Consider the following 22,870-nt stretch of genomic DNA (forward strand, 5'->3'; position numbering starts at 1 on the left):
TGAATTGATAGAGCAAGAAAACTTGGAAGACATATGGAGGAAATTAAATCAAGGAGTGCGAGATTATACATTTTATTCGGCAAGGCATGAATCTTTTTCGAGAATAGATGTGATCTGGATGTCTAAAGAGTTAACCTTAATAACTAAGAGTGTAAATATACTGCCTAAGCAGAATTCTGATCATAATCCAATGATATGGAAGGCAGCAACGAAGGCTAGAAAGAAGATATGGAGAATTAACGAAGACTTATTAACAAAGCAGAAAAATGTTGAATATTTACAGATTGAGACCAAACACTTCATTCAAGCTAATATGGACAATGATGTAGAAATTAGGAAGGTTTGGGATGCATATAAGGCTGTGATAAGAGGAAACCTAATAAGTTTAAATAGTTGGGGGAAAAAAGAAAAAGAATTTAAGTATAAAGACATTCAGGAGAAAATTAAGCAAAAAGAAAATGATTTAAAGAGAAGGCCAGGGGAAAAGTCTATATTAAGAGAAATAAAGATTCTACAAGAACAACTAAATGCATTAGCATTAAAAGAAATGGAATGGAATTTGAAAAGACTCCAACAAAAATCTTTTGAAGGAGGAAATAAACCAAGGAAGTATTTGGCATGGCAATTGAAGAAAAGAAAAGAGAAAAAAATTGTTACGAAGATCTGTCAAGATGGTAAAGATATAGTGGATCATCATGGAATAAAAAGCGAGTTTTATAAATATTATGCCAAATTATATGGAAAGCAAAAAATAGACAAGGTGGCAATTGAGACATATTTGTCAAAGCTAGATGTGCCAAAGATAAAGGAAGAAATGAAAGACAGATTAAATGATAAGATTACACAAATGGAGATATTGAAAGCCATACAAGATACCAAGCTGGGAAAAGCTCCCGGCCCAGATAGCCTAACGAAAAAATTCTATAAAGCTTTAAAATTAGACCTGGTGGTCATGTTAGAGAGTCTCCTGAACGAGATTTTAAAAACGGGATCTATTCCAGACACATGGAGAGAAGCAAATATTTCTTTGATACCAAAAGAGGCGCAAGACTTAACAAATGTCAAGAACTATAGACCTATCTCACTTTTAAACAATGATTAGAAGCTTTTTGCAAAGATAATGGCGGAAAGGTCGAAGGAAACGTTAAGTGAGCTGATATCGGAAGAACAAGCAGGTTTTTTGCCAAATAGGCAAATAAAAGATAATTTGCGAATGGTGATAGATGCTGTAGAATATTATGACAAGCACCCAGAGAAAGAAGTTGCCTTTTTTTTTGTTGATGCTGAAAAAGCATTTGACAATCTGAATTGGGACTTCCTGTTGGAATTAATTGACAAGATGGGTTTGGGCGAGAACTTTGCAAAGGCAATTAAGGCAATATATAGTGACCAGAGAGCCTCGTTGACTGTAAACTCTGACAACACAGAAAAATTTAAGGTTGAAAAAGGTACAAGACAAGGGCGCCCTCTGTCTCCATTGCTTTTTATAATGGTGTTAGAAATTTTATTTTTACAGGTCAAAGAGGACTCTGAAATCTCAGGTTTGAAATGTAGAGGTTTTTCATATAAATATAGAGCCTTTGCAGATGATGTGTTGTTTATAATAGAGAACCCAATGAAATCACTGTCAAATCTGTTAGTAAAAATAAAGGAATTTGGAGATTTAGCAGGCTTTTATGTAAATAAATCAAAGTCCAAGATTCTATGTAAAAATGTCAGTAAAGATAAACAAAAAGATATAGAAAACCTGATCGAATGTGAAGTAGTGCAAAGAACGAAATATTTAGGGGTGGAGTTAACAATGAAGAATATAGATTTGTATAAAAATAATTATGAAAAACTGCGGAAACAAATCGACAAGGATATGTTAAGATGGAATAAGTTGAATTTATCATTACTAGGTAGAATCTCTGTGATTAAGATGAACGTGCTACCAAGAATCCTGTTCTTTTTACAAACAATACCGATAATTAGAGACTTCAAAACGTTTGAGCATTGGCAGAGGAAGCTTTTGAATTTTGTGTGGGCGGGAAAAAAACCGAGAATTAAGATGAAGGTGCTGGTTAAATCTAAAAAACAGAAAACTTTTATCTTTAGAAGGTCATGACAAGATTTTTGGGTGGCATGCATATTTGATGTACGGGAAAAAACAAATGGATGGACACTTCATGCATCATTTCATAAGAAGGAGTATTTTTATGGTCTGGGAAAAATATAAAAAATGCCTGGGAGAAAAAAAGCCGCTATGGATTGTTCCAGCGGAAGTTATAAAACCGACATGAACCTCTCAAGGAGAAGATTGGTTACAGTACAAAGATATTTTGGACATGGAGGGAGGGAAGGTGGAATTAAAGAAAAAGGACGATTTAACTTTTAGGTATGACTGGTTTGGGTACAGACAGACCTATTTGATGCAGATAAGAGAACTGTTGGTTTTAGGGGAAAAATTCTGAACTAGAAGAGATACTGCTGGGAGAAAAGAAAAAGCAAATTTCAAAGATTTACAGACTGATAAATGAATGGTACACTGCAGATGAACTTGTAAAAGTACAAATGGTGAAGTGGGCAGTGAATGTAAATAAAGAAATAATGATGACATCTTGGGAGCATCTCTGGAAGAAATCATTAAAGATCTCGATATGCAATAATATAAATGAAAATTGTTATAAGATGATGTACAGGTGGTATTTAACTCCAAAAAAACTAGCAAATATGAATAATAAGTTATCTAACAAATGTTGGAAATGTCGTGAGTATGAGGGGTCTTTCTATCATATGTGGTGGACTTGTAAAAAAGCAAAGCATTTCTGGTCAGAGATATTTATAGAGGTCACGAAGGTATTAAGATACACAATTTATAAGAGTCTGGAATTGTTCTTGCTAGGTTTAAACTTAGAGGTAATAGCAGTCAATGATATAACTTTATTATGGTATATGGTGACAGCAGCAAGGATGATATATGCGAAGTATTGGAAAGCAAGAAAAAGTGCCTGATATAGACGAATGGCTACAAAAGATGATATATATGATGGAAATGGATAAAATTACGAGAAGTTTGAATGATGAAATGCTAGAGAAATTTCATTTGGAATGGTAGAAATTTGAAGCCTACTCGGAGAAAAATTGGAAGGTCAAGGGTTCATTAATGTTATTAGAATGTTAATAAGAACTATACAATGAACAAAAGTTTATCTTGGTAAAAAAATAAAATGATAAATGGTAAAAACGTTGTGGGAAGTCCGGGGTGGGGAGGGAGGGGGAAGTGGAAATGAAATTTATATTGAAGTAAAGAAAAATATGTAGAAATGTAAGGAGTGAATTGAAACTTGATGTTTTGGATCTACTATAGATATAATGTATTGTGAAAATTTCAATAAAATGTATATACAAATGCATGAAGAAAAAACACACCCACCTGTTCTAACCACAGGGTTATTTGGAGAGATCAGCACAAGCTCTGTTAGCAAAGCTTCATGCAGGCCATCACAAAGATCCTTAAAAAAAATTATATTACCTGAAACATCCAAGTGTTCCAAGTTTGGACACAGCGAAACTACATCAAAGACTGCTTCGTTGGAAATATTGTAGCAACCTGACACTTCTAACTGCCTCAGTTCCGGACAGCACTGAGCAATGGTGTAAAGTCCTCTGTCGGTGAGCCGCCTGCAGCCACTAACAATTACTGTCTCCAACATGAGACAGACGTTAGGTGTGTCCTGACAAAGTCTCCGAGTCAGCACCTTTAGAGCTCTATCCACATTGATTGTCTCGCCTGTCAGGCGAATAGTCCTCCAAAGACGCGGGTCCCAAGCAAGATTATACCAGCGACGACACACACGGGCACAGCGACACAGCTGGTTGGTGGGCAAAAAGGAGAAAATCTGGATCATGGAATGGTCCGGGAGCCGGTCAATATTTGCCTGCTCCTTCTGAAGGCGGGAGGCCGACCGGATGAGCGGGTGGGTGAGGCGGGTTGGAGGAGGCGAGTGAACCATTGCAATGGTTTCTCCAGTGACTGAAGAGGAAGATGTGGAAGATCCTCTGCCATTCTGGAAGTTGTGCAAATTGGGTGGACATATTAACGCTGGGCTGGGCGTACTGAGAGTGCGCATGCTCAGGTCGGAATCTGAAAGAAACCAAAGCATAGACAGATGAAAGCATGCTATTGACAGAACCCAAATTCTGCAGCAGAAAGAGGCTCCCCCATTTTCTTTCACACTGTATCTTAAGAATGTTAGGTGCATGAGAGCCAGATTCTGTACACATTTACAGTGGTATTGTTTGATACTGGGTAATGGCTTTCAAGGTCACAGTCATGACTGAAAAAAGGATAATGCTTAAGATAACTTCAGAACATTGGATCTCAAACTTGGCCACCACACATTGGTTCCATAAATGGATCTACAACATACCCTACCCTACCCTACTCTATAAAAAGCATTATTCAGAATAGTGGTTTGTGTGGCCCACTAAGGAATATAACAATAAAATTCAAAACAGTAACAATTAATTTTACATTGATTCAAAATCGAACTAAAACATTTTGTTTAATTAAATCAACAAAATCGATGAACTTGATCCAGAAACACCAGCTTTTTAGATAGTCATTTAGCAAAAATCTTAGATACCACATTTCGTAACTACAGTGGACCCTCGGTAATCATGAGGGATTGATTCTAGACCCTCCACAGATACCAAAATCTGTGGATGTTAGAGCCCAAAGTGGGGCAGGGTCACCTGGAGCACAGCCCAATCATTGGCCTCCCCACGCATCAGAACAGCTCCCATTCACGACTGGAAACAACTGCCGGTTTACATCCATGAGCTGTTCTGGGTGGGTGGGGGGAATACAGTAATCCCCGGACCTTCCCGCACCTCAGAACACCTCCCAGATGTGACTGGAAGTTGTGGACATGAACCAGAAGTTGCTTCCAGTCACATCCTGGAAGCCTTTCAAGGCATGGGAAGGCATCTGTGGATGCAGATAAGGAGAGCCCACTGTACTTCACTCTTCAGTCAATTCTTGATGGCTTGATGAAGTTTTACTAATTCCCAACATTTTGTTTAAAGTTGCTTAGCAGGAGTCAAAGAGCCCAATCTTTTCCAACTCTCCAGTGATGATGCAGCCATGCAAATAGGACGTGCACTGCATCCTGCACTGGGGGAGCCGTCACAGAGGCATTCTCAAGGTAAGGGAACATTTATTCAATTATCTCAGGTCTCCATTGCAGCTGCATCCATGCCAGAAAGTTGGAAAGGATTTGGCCCTTAAATCACAATGTTTACTAATCTGGAGTCAATTTCTTTGCTTGGAGAAAAGTTGGATGACCAACTAAAACCATGTTCCACCAAATATGATGCTGGAAATGCAACAAAGAGCTTCTTCACCACTGTCAACAGTGCAGAATAGTGATCAGAAATTTCCCTTTGTAACCAAAACTCTTGGTACAATTTCTTCATTTCATTTCAATGTCATTTTATAGCTCACTATCCCAACTTTCTCAGTACCTGAAAATGGATTTACCACCTCGTCTGAAATTTCCATTGTTCAGATCATCCTCAATTCACTCAAATGTATCTTCATGCAGCATATTCAAAATGGCTACAAAAAACTTGCAGATCATCTTATATTCCACTTTTCTCTTCTAACCCAGGTAGGCTCAGAAATTGGCACAGTTCACGATATCCTATACTGCAGAATTACTATCATTATTACCATTAACACCGTTAAAACAGAAGGGTCAGCAAAACTGTGCAGAAAAGCAATCATATATAGTTTGCATGATTTGTAATATTGTGGCCTCAACAACCGCTAGGCCAGGGGTGCTCAACAGGTGGATCGCGATCTACCGATAGATCGCGAGGCAAAATGAGTAGATCGCGGAGTGCCAACCCTCCCCTTCAGGTGCCTCTGGGAGGAAACGCCGGGAGTAAGGCCCATTGTACTCAATGGGGCTTACTCCCAGGTAAGTGTGGCTAGGATTGCAGTCTCACAGCCTAATCCTAGGCATGTCTACTCAGGAGTAAGTCCTGTTATACTCAGTGGGGCTCAAGGTACACCAACAAACATTGTACACATAAATGTTATATGTTATGATGGCGCAAACATTGTAAAAAAAACTCTGGTAGATCTCTGGGCCTTGCTGGGTTTCAAAGTAGCTCTCGAGCCAAAAAAGTGTGAGCACCCCTGCGCTAGGCTATATGTTCATCTAATCTCATAGCTGATCTCACAAATTTGGTTAACCAATCATGAACTTTATCACAGCTTGAACAAGAAGCAACTTCTGAATGCAGACAATTCAGACAAGTGCACAGATGTACTGGAAGGCCAATTCAAGTATGAACAAGATTGGATGAGATGGGATGAGGTGACAAAACAATGCACAACCAAGTTTCTAAAATGGCAGATCAAGGTTCAAAAGGAAGGTTTTTCTACTACTAACAAGACCCAACCTAAGCAAGGATAGATATTCTAGCCAGCATCAATCAATCATAGCCCAATAACAGTCGCCAATAGATTCATAGAGGGAAATTTCAAGCAGTTCTACAGGCAGAGCTACTTGACAATACAGCAAGTAGAACAATGTGCAGTTGAGGCACAAGACTTAATTATGAATAAATCTGTTCTCTGGTATTTATTATCCTGACATAAGGGTTACAGAGCCACAAGAGGATTGGAACAGAGGTTATTAGCCATAGTCCTATGTTCTCTTTCCACTCATGACTTTTTTTTTCATTAGCCATCATTAAAGAAAGCAAATAATTTAAAGCAGAACATTGGGAGAGGCTTCCTTCTAAATTGCTTAATCAGGTCTTGGCAAAGAAGCAAGGAAATAGGCTTGCAAGCACTGGACAGTGGCAGCTTTAAAGAAGTGTTGACCTTTTTATCTTGTGAGTGAGGGGGTGTACTTCTAGGGTCCTTGATCTTTTTCTTTATGGCTTTGCACTGCTGCTATTACCTGGTGCAAGGATGTGCCACTTCTCCCCGAGCACCACAAAACATCCAGGATGGCTAGATGTAGCACTGCTATGTATGACTCTTGCATGCCAGGTCTCCTTTCCTTCAGTAGACAGGAGCTTTAATTTAGCAGCTGTAATTAAGGAGGTTTGTGTGCAATGTTCTCATTTGGGCAGTGTCAGTGTGTATGTGTGTGGTTATCTAGAACAGGGGTGCCCAAACCCCGGACCTGGGGCCACTTGCGGCCCTCGAGGACTCCCAATGCGGCCCTCAGGGAGCCGCCGGTCTCCAATGAGCCTCTGGCCCTCCAGAGATGTGTTGGAGTCTGCACTGGCCCGATACAATTGCTCTCAGCATGAGGGCGACTGTTTGACCTCTCGCGTGAGCTGTGGGATGAGGGCTCCCTCCACTGCTTGCTGTTTCATGTCTGTGATGCAACAGTGGCAGTGAAGGAAAGAGTGGCCTTGCTTTGTGCCAGGACTTTTAAAGGCCTGGAGCTATTGCAAGACCTTCATTCATTCATATAAGTTCATCTTTAATATATTCATTTATGTAAATTTATGTAAATTTATTCAAATTTTAAATGTAAATTAATTCTTTTTTTCTCCGGCCCCCAACACAGTGTCAAAGAGATGATGTGGCCCTCCTGCCAAAAACTTTGGACACCCCTGATCTAGAAGGACTACAAACTAGGCAGTACAGAGATTTATGTTCAGGGAACCCTTGGACTCTTCTGATGCCTACAAAAGGTTCCTCTACTAGAAGACAGGTTAATGGCTAACAAGCTTCTCTGAAAGGCAGAATGTCTTCTATGATAGATTTTCCTCTCTGATGTGCAGTTGTAAGCTACAGTTGAGTTTGTTCAGTTCATGCGAACAACAGCAATAAGTTCCAACAAGCCTGGCCACTGCTCTCTCTTGAGGTTCCACAGCAGATATGTTGGGGTTTTCTATTGGATAAGTCAACCCTGTAAGGGGTCCCCTGAAAACAGGCCAACAGCAGCCTAAGATTGCACCTGGGGTGCAAAGGGGTTTGGGAAGAGCTGCTGCCAGACATGGTTTCTTGAACAATGCTTGAAAGTTTGAAATAAGTCCAAGACAATGAAACAGATTTCTTTAGGATACTGATTCTGACTCAAAGCATATTGGGTTTCCATGCATGATGTTTGCACCAGAGCAGTGCAACTCACACAATCGTCAAAATCAGGACTTGGGTGACCTGAGGAACCATGAGAGGTCAGCTGGCCCTGTATAAAAACTGCTCCAAGTCCAAGTGCTCCACATTTCTTAGTCAGAGTGACAGTGCTCAACTGAGCAACAACATGTCTCAGCCTTGCCTCACCTCACCAGTACACAAACCCCTGCCTGTCCACAATCATGACTTCCTTCAGCCCCTGGCTTTCTCTTCTTCAGCTACTTGACCTGGCACTCAACTCCACTCTGTCTGGACCATGGAGTGTCCCCCCCCCCAAGAGGTTTTTTACTTATATGTGGGTGGTGGTGGTGGCAGCAAAAACTGCAAGTGCTGTTCTAACGGCACTACAGGGCCCTGATTGGGTTGCTACTTTCCTTAAGGGGTAGCATTCCAAAAGAAGGTTGGGAACCAAAAGAAGGCTGGGAACCACTGCATTATTGCCTCAAACTCACCATCACCTCTGCACTCTCAAGAAACTAACACTGGCTTATCTGGCAAGGCTGTTGTAAGGATTACTGGGATAATGTATGTGAAACAGTTTGAGCACTTCAAATCCACTGTATGAATGATGGTTATGGTTGTTAAATTGCAGGTGTCTCTGAATTAAACTCTCTGGTATGTACGAAGTCCTAGCCACTAGATTACAGTTACACAAAGAACAAGAGTGTTTAATGACAGTGTGCTATCAGTTAATTTTAGCTTGAGGGTAGTTTAATGCACTCTTAAACCTCCCCCCCCCCACAAACAATATAATTGGTTGTTTTATACAGGCACTTAATTGCAACACTTGTTTAAAATCCTGGAATGTGTGTTTATATTATGCCAACCACAAGAACTCCAAATTGAAAAAGTATACCACTGCTTATTTCTCCATGATAATCAATGCTTTTGTGCATGATGATTATAAGTATATTTCCTCCTAACTCTATGGCTTGTTTGTTGTCACTGGAACAAGTATATAGCAATGGTAGCTGCTGGATGGAAGATGTGTGACTTTGTAGTGCTGCAAGTTCTCATCCTCAGTACTAGATGCAAAGATTTTAAGTGCCATAGAGACGAGAAGGTGGGAAGTGTGCATAAACCGACACACGGCTGTGTCATATATTAACATATGAAAACGTTACCACTATTGTCTTCAGCCAACACTTTCTATAAATGTAACACTGAAGTGCATTGATAGCATTCTAGGTTGATGTTTCTCATTCATTCCGTTCACTGGGAAGAGAATACGTGTGTGTGTGTGTGTGTGTGTGTGTGTGTGTGTGCGTGTGCGTGCGCGCGTGCGTATGTATTTTCAAGGCACTGAGTGGAACTGCTGCACAGATGCATCAAGAGGGTTTGCAGGGTTCGCTCCTTGCCGCCTTTACAGAGCCCTGTTGAACACATGGGTGCCTGTGCAGCTCTGCAGTTCAGCTGGGGAGGGGGCTTGCAGGCACACCGGCTCACTTTAGCAACAGTGTGTGGTTGCTGACAGGCCAGCAGCTGCCCATTTTAAGCTTCATGTTTTGACCTCCCACCTCTTTAAACTGGTGGTGGTGCTTGGAGAACAGATAGAGCTGTATATGAGCTGAGGAAGACTCATGAAGTGAAAAAGCTGACTTGAGGGCACTATCGTAACTTGTGCTGGTACAGCCAGGTCAAGTGGCTGGCGCTATATCCAGCACAGGTTAGAGATGACCTTGGGGTAAGGGGATATTTTCCCTCCCCTATGGGTCTACTCAAATTTGCACCAGCTATATAACTGGTGCAAACCTGAACAGCCTGTGTAAGCATTCGGATCTGGTGTGTGCTGCCGCTGCCAATCCAACACCCTCCTGGATCCGATCCACCTCCCATGACACTCTCCCTCATCAGAAAATGTCCCCTCCTCACCCTGGAGTGCCTTCCTGCCCTCTCCCACCCCATGAGCTGCCCAGCGCAAACATGCCTCATCTGGCCTCCACAGCGGCTGAATCTGGCCCTGGCAAACCAGCAGAGGCCTCCACATCAGCCCAGCTAACTCCTAAGTCAGTCCAAATGTGTCTTATGGCACATTTGCGACACTTGGGAGCTGGTGCGGGGGGCTTGTTCCAGCTCAGTCCGAGGTCTGGATTGGGCTGCCTACATAAGAACACAAGAAGAGCCCTGCTGGATCAGGCCAAAGGACTATATAGACCAGCTTCCTGTATCTCACAGTGGCTCACCAGATGCCTCCAGGGAGCATATAAGACAACAAGAGACCTTAATCTGGTTGCCATTCCTTTGCACCTGGCATCCTGAGGTAGCCTATTTCTAAAACCAGAAGGTTGCACATACCTATCACGGCTTGTAAACTGTGATGGACTTTTTTCCCCCAGAAACCTGTCCAATTCTCTTTTAAAGGCATTGAGGCCAGATGCAATCACCATATCCTGTGGCCTGTCTAGCACTGAGCTGAGTGAAAACCACATCATTGGATGTATGCATGGGTTAAAGAAGACTGACACAGGCTGCAATCCTATGAACACTTTCCTGAAAGTAAGCCCCACTGAACACTGAATCCCACTGAACATTAACATGGGACGTAATACTGAGTAGACGTGCATAGAATTGTGCTGGAAGATAAGGATGTCATGACTGAGAAAAATTGGGATATTCTGTCTTGTTGGGGACAGTTAATGCAGGGAATTGTTAGTTAGTGGAATCGGGGAGAGAAATGAATATCCTGGATTCCTGTGTTTGAAGAATGACTCTTTTGGGATTTGAATGGTTTGGTGTCATAGGGCCCAGGTTCACTTTAGTCTTGTGCTCTTGGGCAATTTCACTTCTTCTAGTCCTGCACTGCACTGTCCCCAAACATGATAGCTCCATTTAGCCTTCACAGTTGATTTAGCCTTCACAGTGCTTTCATGTGAAAAATGGGAAAACATGGATAGGAGGAGCTGTGTGAAGGTAACATGGTGGATGTGGTTGAATAGGGCAGATGAGATTTTTAGCACACCCACCTTCTGATGGCATCAGTCAGCCCAGAAAAGATACCTATAATTTCCACACTATAGCCTCCCAACCACCCCCTCCCCAATTGAATGCTGTAATTTACAACTGGTAGCACTGAAAGCATTCCTGAAAATCTAAGGTACATCTTTCACCTACAGCTCCTTGTAGAAAACCAACTGGATACACTATATAGCCAATGTGGCCCTTACAAAAGTTTGTTGCAACACAGAGAACTGGCAGTTGACCTAAACAGCATGAACCACTCTGCCATTATGTACTGCACAGGTTATACTGTATTGCAGTGGTTATTGTATTGCATTTAGCACCAGGACCCACTTTTTAGAATTAGAATCTGTCGGGACCCACCAGAAGTGATATCATGACCAGAAGTGACATCATCAAGCAGGAAAATTTTAACAATCTTAGGCTGCAGTCCTACCTACACTTACCCAGGAGTATGTCCCATTCACTGTCATTGTTAAAAGAATATACATAGTAGATCGTTAAAAGTACAGGTCTGTAACATTTCCCCAAATGCAGTCACAGACCATGGTGGCATGGAGTCTAATGTATTAAAAATAAAATATTGAAATGAATGAGGATCCACCTGAAATTGGCTCGCAACCCACCTACTGGGTCCCAATGCACAATTTGAGAAACACTGCTGTATTAAAACCACCTAACTGGTCTCCTAAATCAGAGCCCAGTGGACATGCTGGGCTCACAAAGAGAGACCACCTTAAGGAGCCATTAGTAAAAACTCTGAGATTCTTATACCCCTGGCTGTGTTGAACACTCCACAGTGCATGTTCCAGGGGGCATGAACTCAATCACATGACCATGAGACAGAAGAGCCATGATGCCTTTAATTGGGATAGAATGACCCACCAGACTGAAGTAGAACATGTGAATGTAGACTTCAAATTCTTTTGTAGAGATCTGGAAATAATTTCTCCCTTTGCCAGTTTTGTCCCTTGCCACTTGGCAAGAACAATTTTTGCTTCCCGTATTTTGAATAGAACTAAAAATACCACAGTTGCCTTTGTTTAGCAAACAAAAAGCAGCAATCTGCATATATTGAGTCTGCCAAGACATTTTTTGGTTTTGCATCAGCATCTTCACGGATGCCAGCACAGCAACTCTGCAAAGTTCCTTGGAAGAGACAGAGGGAAGATAGACATTCCTACAGAATACAACTATCAGGCACAGCAATGCATTTATATATACATTTGAGCTAAAATGCACACAATATGGGGTGGAGAAGAAATCTTGCAGTTTCTAAAACTGACTTTTTAAAAAAATAACTGTAATTTTGCAGAAATTACATAATAAAGAGAATAAATCTAATTACTTGGAAGAATGGTTTATCTACAGACAGCAAAGCATTGTCCAGTTAAGTGTTCTTTGATAGAAATACACAACATATAATATGGTCCCACAAGTGAAAATAAAGGTTTCCGAGCAGACAGGCAGAATTTACTTTGTGTGAGAAAGTCCAGGGCAGGAGAGGCAACCTGGAAATTTGGCTCCCAACATGGCCCTGATCTCAACCTACCCCTGCCACTGTGGACTTCAGCACCTTTCTTTTGAGACAGAGGCCTTCAGGGTGAACAGAGATCCTGACTATGGATATAGTTGCAAACATGACCAGGGCTAGGATTCTTCGCAGAGGAGTGAGCTCTGCTTCCCTGCACCTTGGCTTTGCTCCTCAAATGGTTGGCAACCTTCAGTCTCGAAAGACTATGGTATAAGCCTACAGCATCCGGTATTCCCAGGCAGTCTCCCATCCAAGTACTAACCAGGCCTGACCCTGCTTAGCTTCCAAGTGTACAGTTAATGTCTCTGAATTGAATGGACATTGCCTTTTTCTATTCCTCCTTCCACCCTATGCCTCTTCAAGCAGGCTGTTCTACTCCACCCTTCTTTCCAAGTGCCTTTCTTGTTTGTCTGTTCAAAGCTTTATTTTTTTATGTTTCTTTACACTTGGAAAAACTGTAAACTTTCATTTATGGCACCCACTGCAGCGGGGGTGGTGGTGGTAGAATCGATGCCAGCCAATCCCCACTGCTAAGATTATGTACATCTTTATTCAATTCTTCTCTTCTGTTATTTTAAACTAAACTAGAAAATAAGTACAGGTGGGGCCTCAGTATCCATGGGTGATCCGTTCTCAGACCCCTGCGGATGCAGAAATTTGCGGATAACCAAATCTGCGATCAGCTCCTTTAAGCCCTCCGAAGGGGATCACAGCTGTGCTCTGGTCCCCTCCGGAGAGCTCAGGTGGGAACAAGTCTGGCTGCATGTGAGTCTGGGGGACTCGCGTTGAGCCAGATCAGTGGATGCAGAATCCACGGATACAGAGGCCCCACCTGTACCAGTAATACGTTCCGTTCTTGCTTACATCATGACTTAGTCTCCTGCTCTCCTTGCCTAGGCTCGTCACCCGTTCTGGACATTTTATGACAATGGCAATGCAAAGACCATCAAACGGCAAAGACCATCAAACGGCAGCAATATAAGGCAATATAAGGCAGTGATCTTCAACCTTTTTCATCTCATGGCACACTGACAAGGCACTAAAATAGTGAAGGCACACCACCAGGTTTTTTGACAATTGACAAGGCACACCATGCTACCAGTGGGGGCTCACATCTCCCATTGGCCCTATTAATAAATGACCTTCCCCCAAATTCCTGTGGCACACCTGTGGACCACTCGTGGCACACCAGTGTGCCATGGCACAGTGGTTGAAAATGGCTGGTATAGGGAATGGAGTGGTGACCGCTCTAGCTAGAGACCACCACTTGTCCTGTCCCTGCCTCTTTTTTTCTGTTCTTCCTGCAGCTTGTTTCAAATGATAGGAGTTGGAAGAAAGAGAAGGAGGTAGAACTTGAGGGACCCCATACAGCCAGGGCAGCAGCACCTGCTACCACCTGAATCAACAAAGATGGCAGGGAATGGAGGTGGAATGCGGAGTGAGTGTGATGCACTTCATGTGCCACAGAAAAAAGGGCAGCAATACCTGGGCTTAAACCAGGCCTGCAGTCATGTGTCTGTATCTTGGCTCCCATGTATTTTATTAGTTGCTTACTAGCAACATATGGCAAGCATACAGAAATGTAAAAGTGGAGGTAAAAATTATGAAGTTTCATGATGATGTTGATTTTATGATTTTTGCAAGCAGTCTTCATCATGTGCTTTTTGTATTTATCTACATAATGTTCATAAGCCACCTTTTTCAGAACATCCACAAATCTGGGGTGCAATCAGATTTTATTCCGAGTGGGGCAACAGAGGCCACATAGCAACCAAGTCCAGACTGGCAAAGACCAGTCACCTCCACTCCTTCTTTGAGGTCATATATCTTGGTATTCCTAAACCAGCTTGCTTGACGGAAGGAGGCCCCACTGAGTTAAGTGGGATTTGCTATCAGTACATATCCTGAAGGTGGCAACTTTAACCTTTCCTAGCAGTTCTTTGTTATCTTTTTGGCTCATTCATGAAGAACAGAACATGAACCTACTGCTTTCTTCAGGAAAAACAATGAAAGCAGGGACTCTGGGGATTCTGACTAGTTAATAAAATGCGGCAGTTAATAAACTGACAAGTTAATAAAATGTGGAAGGAGGAAGATGGTTGCAACCCTTGGAAATGCCCATACTGAAGATAGCTTTTGGGGGTGTCAGGCTTTTACTCTCAGCATATCATGCCTTCTGCCATCAACTACTTTTTAAAGCATGCATAAACACAGAAAGAGAGTCATAAAGAGATAAACCCTGATTTATGTAATCAGTTGCCTGGCAAAGAATCTAGTTTACACTTTTGTGTGGCTGTTTGCTGGTGTCTTTCGTTTTGCTCTCTGTTACACTAATAGCCATGATGACTCCCCCAACCATGACAACTAGAAATTTTTGGAGCCATTTCTCTCCTGCTATTATAAATACACAGAGTGAAATCACAGAGAATGTAAACTTGGCGGAGTGTCCAAATCATACAACAAAACAACCGAGTGACTTGTGCAGTCAGGCTCTTTTACTGGATGCAACTCCTCTAGCCCACCCTTTTCTCATAAGTGTATGTAAACTCTTGGTCTTGAATAACAAGAAACCTACATTTATGAGAGCAATTAGTCTTTGTTTAGAAAAGCCTATTTGTCTGTCTCCTATATATTTAGCGTTTCCCACCCCCTTTCCTTTCCTTTGCCTAAAGCAAACAATTCACTGTTTGGGTTTTTAATTGAGAGTTGGCCACAATCAACGTTTGCTTCATGTAAGGAAATCTCTTTTACATCCAAAGTGATCTGGAGATATTGAACTTTCATGAGACCTGGAATGCCAACTTTACAAGGACAGAAAATCAGAGAACATATATTTCTGGGGGTCAAACTTGTGATGGAGGAGCTCTGTGTTGAGAACTTCTGATGTTCTTTGCTTCTGCAAAAAGCAACTGCAGGGGCCTTGATCTAGATCAGGTATGTGGTGAGGGACGTCTAATCTCCTTCCCCTGCGACAGGACCCTGAATATCCCTTTGAATATCTGCAATCAGCTGCAGAGGGGAAAACACAGAGCAAAATGTTTACAAAATTCTAACAGCAGCTTCAGGGGAGGGATTTAAATCAGGAAATCGGCATGAAGAGATGAAGAACTAGCTAGGAGTGTCAAACTCAGTTCATATAGTAGACCCACTAGCATTCAGGGTGCCACTGAGAGCCAGAAGTAACAATATTAAGCAGGCCACAATGCCATTAAGCAGATGATGGCCAGAAATCCCATACGGAAACTCAATAGTTGCAAATGACAGAAGAGAAAATGTGCAAATCTTGTTCATATTTTCAAGATCTGGGAGAGCCCAATTATCACACAGGTCATCCTTTCAGCAGCACTGTCTCAGGTGAGGTGTCACTTCACAGCTCAGTAGCTGAGAGGTGTTCTGCAAAGTGATGCTGTGGTGGAAGCAGCACGGCTGAAAGGGCGGCTCATGTGATAATTGGACTCTCCCACTGCCGCACCAGCATCTCCCTTTCTCACCCCTCTTGGTTTGCCCCTGTAGTGTTGCTTGCCTTCTGAGGCCTCTTTCCATTTCTCCCAGAGCCTCAGCAGAAAGAGTTTCCGTGGGCAATCTCCAGCCTGCAGGCCTTACATCTAACATTCCTGGAGTCTTCCCCCCATACTGCAAAACTGATCCAAATCAAACCCTCCTGTTGCTGCATTTTGAACAAAAAAACTATCATTCTTTTTGGACTGGCCCCAACTGGTTGAGATTTCCACTCAGGGAGCTCCCATATCATATCTAGTTCGCTCCTGAGTCAGGCAAGGGTTTTGTTTGCAGTTTCTCAGGAAGATGGGAGAGAGGATGTTCAACTTAGGAACTGAGAGATGAAGTGTCCTGACCCTGTGTGAGCTCTGATACACAAATTAAAGTACTGTATACTTTAATTAAAAAGTACTGTACTGTACTGTATTAAAGTACTGTTCACTGGAACAGCTCCCAGGGCTGAGCTGAATTTTTGTGTCACAGTAATGTCCAAGTTTGATCTTTAGTCAAACATCTACAGAAATTTCATGAACAAAAAGTGTTTCGCCGGGTTTTGGTCTGAAAATTATGCAGAAAGTTGTGGAAAAGTCTCAAAGGGATAATAGCTTTGAAGTGCTATGCAGCCCCTGATCCAGAATAACACAGCTTTATCACTGTTGCAAAGTCAAGGGTGAGAATCCATGTTTACATTTGAGGGAGAGTGGAGCTAACTGCACTATTTAATCCCAGGATGGGGGCAGTCGATTTATGTGTGGCTGATTCTTCAGCAGGCAATGTAGTGAATTGTTCATCTTGACCTTTAAGGCTGACCTTTATTTTATCAGAGCAGAAAGGTCAGTTGTGTTCTTAACAACACGATTTAACAGTTTTGCTGGGAAAAATAACTGACAAAGCCTTTAAACTTTGCTCATGTTTTTCCACATGGCTTGCCCAGAAGGGAAAAAGCACTGCTCTGATTCTTTGATAAAAAGTGCTTTTTGTGCTCTGAAATACTTTCTGAAAGTTTGCTGAAGTGCATGCTTTAATTCATTTTACTGCAATAAATCTTTAGAAAGCAGTATTGGGATCAAAATAGAGAGCAACTAGCCAGGTCAAGACACAGTGCTACAGACTTTTTAGAGTGCAACCCAAACAGTGCTCTGAGTCAGAACAGGTCTCCTATACTGCGCCAGGTCCCAAGTGTCGCAAACATGCCATAAGGTATGTTTGCACCGACTTGTAAGTCACCTGGGCTGGCATGGAGGCCCACACTGGCCTAGGATGGCCTGATCCAGACCCTGCACCAGTTCAAGGGGTATGTTTGTGTGAGGCAGTGCAGGGGCTGGGATAGTGTGGTGAGAGGACTTTCTAGGGGTGGGAAGCAATGTTTTGGGCAGGGAGGGCAGAATAGGAGACGGATCAGGTCCAGGAAGGGGATAGAATTGGCCACGGTAACACAATCTGCATCCTAACCCCCATCCCTGGTCCTAGCAGACTTACATGGGCTGCTCTGATTTGCACAAGCTAAATAGCTGGCACATATTCAAGTAAACCCATAGGGCAGGCTGGGGCTCAACAAAAGGTAAGGGGGAAAGTATTCCCTTAACCCGAGGTGACCTCCAGTCTGCACCTAAGCAGTGCTGGATACAGTGCAGGTTAGGATTGGGCTGTAAGTCCTACTATTCAATTTAACAGTATAAAAGCAGCTGCCCTAACCTGAGCCATTACAAAATGTACATCATTTTTACAGATTGTAACTATATACCTTTGCTGCTCCACCTGTGCTACTAGTACTACTAGGGGTGGAGAGAGAAATAAGGAGAAGGTTTGATGGGAGGAAGGAGACTATCAGACACACAAAGTGACTAAAAGGAAGACATACAGGGATGTCTTGTTTTACTTATCTTTGGAAGAATGCTCTTGTTTAGTTAAAACCAAAACCCAATTTACTCTCACAAATTTTGGAATAATGTAGTCAAACTTGTTGCGCACTCCAACATGTTTGGCAGGCAGCCAGTTTCCTCTCCAGTGTCATCAGCTGATGCCACTTCTAGTAGGCCTCCCTCCTCCAACCTTCCAACTATGCCATCTCACAGCCCAATCCTATCCACACTTTCCTGGGAGTAAGCCCCATTGATTCTAATGGGACTTGCTTCTGAGTAGACATGTATAGGATTGGGCTCTCAGGCAAGTAAAAGTCATCAAAGTGCTAGCATTTACATTCAGAAAGATATTTTAAATGTTTATAAGCCGTCATGGACAGACTATTTATTTTGTGATGTAGACAGTTATATGACTTTCCCCCTAATCTGTACCATTTACATACAATCTGATGGTAAAAATAGTTTTAATTTACGTGTTTATCACTTCAGTCCTATCCAGCTTGCCAGCACCAATGCAGCTATGCCAACAGGGTGTGTATTGCATCCTGCAGTGGAGGTACAGTCCAGTCACAGAGGCCTCCTCGAGATATGGGGACGTTTTGACCATTACCTCGTAGCTGCATTGCAGCTGCATCAGTGCTTTGAAAGTTGGTTAGGATTAGGCAGTTTGAGATATGTGCTGCTTCTCAAAAATGTAACCCCCTGTGGGCGCAATCCTAACCAGCTTTCCAGCACTGGCATAGATGTGCCAGTGGGGCATGTGCTGCATCCTGCAGTTGGGGGGCAGTCATGGAGTCCTCCACAAGGTAAGGCAATGTTTGTTCTCTTATCTTGGAGTTGCATTGCCCTTATGTCAGTGCTGAGAAATTGGTTAGGATTGCGGCCTGTGTAAAACAAGAGGTCATTGTATACAAAATTAAATGTGACTTCCATATTGCACATTGTGACAAAAGGTAGATCCTGGATTTAAAAAGATTTTGAAAAGGTTGCAAATTGCTGTGTTAGAATATCTACCTGCAGTTTCTAATAAAGAGCTCATGAGACATAGGCCTGATATGCATCAGATAAAGCTAGAGAGTACATTAATTGTGAGCAGGACATTGAAGCAGCAACAGCTACCATAAGAAGGCCATGGTTAGGTAGCAGCTCTGATGGGCCTGGTAGTCTCTTGACTTCTTTGGGAGACTGGGTGCTTGTAAATGGTAAAGGGGAAAGCTTGTGTGCACTGCTTACAGAGCAACCTCTACATGCTACTTTTGATTCCTTTCTCAGTTATTTATTTATTTATTTATAGAATTTAAATCCTGCCTTTCTGTCCCAATAAAGGGCACTCAAGGTGGCTTACAAAAGAAATCATATAAAAACAAACTATATAAATATGTATAAAAATAAAACATTTAAAAAACAATAAAACACAATAAAACTTGGAACCCAAAATTAAAATAAATAGGTAAATAAAAAAAATCCACTCACTCTGTTAATGGTGGCTGCACTCCCACCCCCCAACTCCCTTGAGATGTCAAACACATTACCCTTTGTCAGGGTTGACCCATAAACCACACAACCTCAACCACACACTCCATTCGGTATCCAGTCACCCTCACTTCACTCTTAAATTATCACTACATACAATACCCCCTCTCACTGAGTTATGCCTAATTTCTGCCCGGATACTAGATAACCTGCCTACATTCTGGTTTCCAGATAGTGTCGTTAAGTTGTCAGACATAATTCTTTAGAGCAGGATCATAACAGGATGGCAAATCTGAACAGCACATAGCAGTATAAAAGTTTTCTATAAATAGATGCAGTGAAACTTCATATGAAATTACCCATTATAGTTGCTGAAAGTGCATTTGTCACGTATTCTGAAAGATCTGAAAAGTTAGGAAGCTGACACTGGTGGAATTTAGAATTACAATTTCAAAAGTGTTTGCATGATCAGTGTTGGATATTGGTATTCAGTTGCAACAAACTGAGCCAGAAATGTTCGTGCTCATCTCACTGTTTCAAAGTTCTGCAAACAACAAACCTCATGTAAGAAGATCTATCCTTCAAAAGCAATTTCAGCATTTGTAGCTTTCATGGAAACAAACAAACACACTGATCATTTTTCTGAATCCTGCCTCGGTTACTTGTGAGAGTCACTGGGAGCTATATTTGTTCTGCAAAAGCCCCTTCCACAGAGCTTGAGCTCACTAATTTTGGCATAGTGTGATGGAGATTGCCAAGGTTGCTCTTTCAGTGGGGGGAAGGAGCTGATGAGTAAAGACAGTTCTGCCTGATGGCTATGGATTAGAGTGGATGAACTTTAGGGTCTTCCCAACTCAGATTCTATTATGAATACTTTTTTCAATTACACTTTCCTCTGCACAAAATGCTTTACAATAAATTTACAATTTATTTTCACTGCAACCCTGTGCAATAGGTTAGGTTGGTAGATAGTGACCAGTTACCCAATTTCTTGGCTGAGCAGGGATTTCAGCTGAGCCATTACAACCAACCATTACACACAGAACCTTCTTAACACGCGATGTGATCTCAAACACAACACTTTACAGTGGGTTTAGTTCGTTGCTGCCATCAGGTGACAAGAAATCAAGTTGTATACTCACAAGTTGTATACTCTTAATCCAAAACACATTACTAGGTCAGCAATGGTGGGCAGGAGAGGACACACAGTAAAGCAAAACACCAGGAAAAACACCTGTAAATTCATGCAACTCCAAGAGTGTGACATGAGAAGGGGGGAAGTGTATTGTAGTCATGTGACTTCAGGAGTGTGATGCTGCTTGGCTTGCCATACATACACATGCTTCAAATTAATGACTCTACATGCAGTCTGAGCTGCCATGTAGAACTTATTTAAGTGGTGATCACTCAAGTGGTAGTCAATTAAATGCTCATCCATTTCTATGCACAGAACTCTGAAATGTGAGTGGAATTCAATATTGCTTGCAGACCCTGTTTATCCAAGATCATCACAAGAACTGAATTTGGAAGAAAGGAAAAAAGTCAGAGAGAAAGGGTCACCCTAGAGCATCCTTAATGCGACAATTTGAGATGAAGCATACTCTGAAAAGAACACAAGCAGCCAACAACAGATTACGCTGTCTTAATCCCAGTCTGTGAATGATGTTGAAAACATGATTGCACATTATCCATTCTTTCAAGCAGCTGAGTCACGTCATCTGGATTTGTGCTACGGTCAGCTGATTTATAGAACGTGATTGCTGTGTGTTGGAGAATATGAGTAAGGTAAAGTAAAACATGTTACACTACTCAGGAGGAATTTTGGGTCAGGTCACTGAAGAACTTTCTCACTTAAAAAGGGAATACAAATAAAATTTAGTTGTATATGACCCAAGATTTTCACTATGGAGCCTCCACTCAGGGACATATAAACTTCTCCTGATTCCTCAGATGTGTGTGTGTGTGCGTGTCCTCTCCTGACTAATCACCATTCTGCAAGAAGCAACTGAGGGCAGTGTGTGTCATTCCACCCCATAGTTAATTGTCAGTGCTGCAGGCCATCACATTTCCCACAGATTTTTAAGGCCTTTATGCTTCACTGTACTCCAAATCTCTAGGTCTTCAGAACATGCTGTGAACTCACATTACACTCAAACAAGAATCTCTGACTGCCAGGCTATACATCGGTCAGCAGTGAGAATGATCAAAATGATCAGTGGGAATGATCAGTTAATGAACCCTCCCCCCTAAAAAGAGAAAAAAATCCATCCAGGAACATTCATTCCCTTTATTTCAAAACAACAGAGTTTGTTCCAACAACTAGATTAAACAAGGTTTACATATTTATACCTCTTTATAATCATCTGGTTATGGATCCAAATGCGTAGAAGCATTTTTTAAAATGAGGAAAATAATAGCATAAATATATTAAAGAAATAACAATTAACTTGGCCTTCACGCATAGGTGTCCCTTTTCAGAACATCTGGCTAACACAGAGACGTTAGCGATGGGGTACAGTGACCTCCAAGGCAAGACCAGAAAGTATGCTTCCATTTCCACCTCCATATAATTAGGGCCCAACTCTATCCAACTTTCCAGTGCCAATGGAGTCCCAAGGTCAGGGAGCAAATGTTCCCTTCCCTTGACGAGGCCTCCATGACCATGTGGTTCAAAAAAGTTATTTTTCTTGACCTCTCAGAATTTACATCAGCAGCATTTCCTTGGGTAGAATGAGATAAAAGAGCTTCTGCTCACAACTCCCAAGAATTTTAGACCAGGTTCAAATAAATTCCACTGTGAACTTGCAACTGCATCATTATGCCCCCCCCATAAAACAAATTCAATGGCATCTGCTTCCCAGTAAAGATCCAATTTAAGAGGTAACATACAACGTACAAAGAATGACATCAAGTCATTACTGACATCTTAAAACTGCAGCTGTACCAAGAAAATAAAAATCTTACTGTTATACTGGCCTGTTTTTATCTCCTTTTTCTGACTTATTTAATAGTTTTTATTTTTATACAAGCTGTCGTTATTTGGAATGCCTCTGGGGCAGCAGTCATAAATGAACAGAAAAGGAAATGTTCTTATGATGATTATTTTAAAAATTTTCAAGTCTAGCAGGGATAGAAGAAGTTCCAGACACACTGGCGATTCTATGAGCAAACAGGGGAAGAATGATTGGTAATTCATTCCACCAAATGCTGTACCATCTAATACCAGGGAGACTGTGGAAGTTCCAGATCATTGTTTGGGGGCATGAGGACCGGATGAAGGCTAGCAAGCTGACATTTAAATCAGACAAAACAGAGGGTCCAGAGAGCTACAATGCAGATATCAACCTATTCCGAATGTGGCTGCATTCCTTCTGGAAGAGCAGGTTCACAGTT

The 22,870-nt window shown here is 41.9% G+C and overlaps 1 protein-coding gene across 1 annotated transcript in view; it reads right to left on the reverse strand.

Annotated features, from left to right (window-relative positions):
* The window catches only part of FBXL7 (F-box and leucine rich repeat protein 7), a 147,222-nt gene that overhangs the window by 12,620 nt on the left and 111,732 nt on the right, over window positions 1–22,870 (reverse strand). Inside the window, exon 3 of the mRNA XM_066625035.1 lies at window positions 3,515–4,126. Within this exon, the coding sequence (XP_066481132.1) occupies window positions 3,515–4,126 (612 nt within the window). The remainder of the gene's footprint in view (window positions 1–3,514; window positions 4,127–22,870) is intronic.

This window comes from Tiliqua scincoides, chromosome 4 (genome assembly GCF_035046505.1).
Source record: "Tiliqua scincoides isolate rTilSci1 chromosome 4, rTilSci1.hap2, whole genome shotgun sequence".
Classification (NCBI taxonomy): domain Eukaryota; kingdom Metazoa; phylum Chordata; class Lepidosauria; order Squamata; family Scincidae; genus Tiliqua; species Tiliqua scincoides.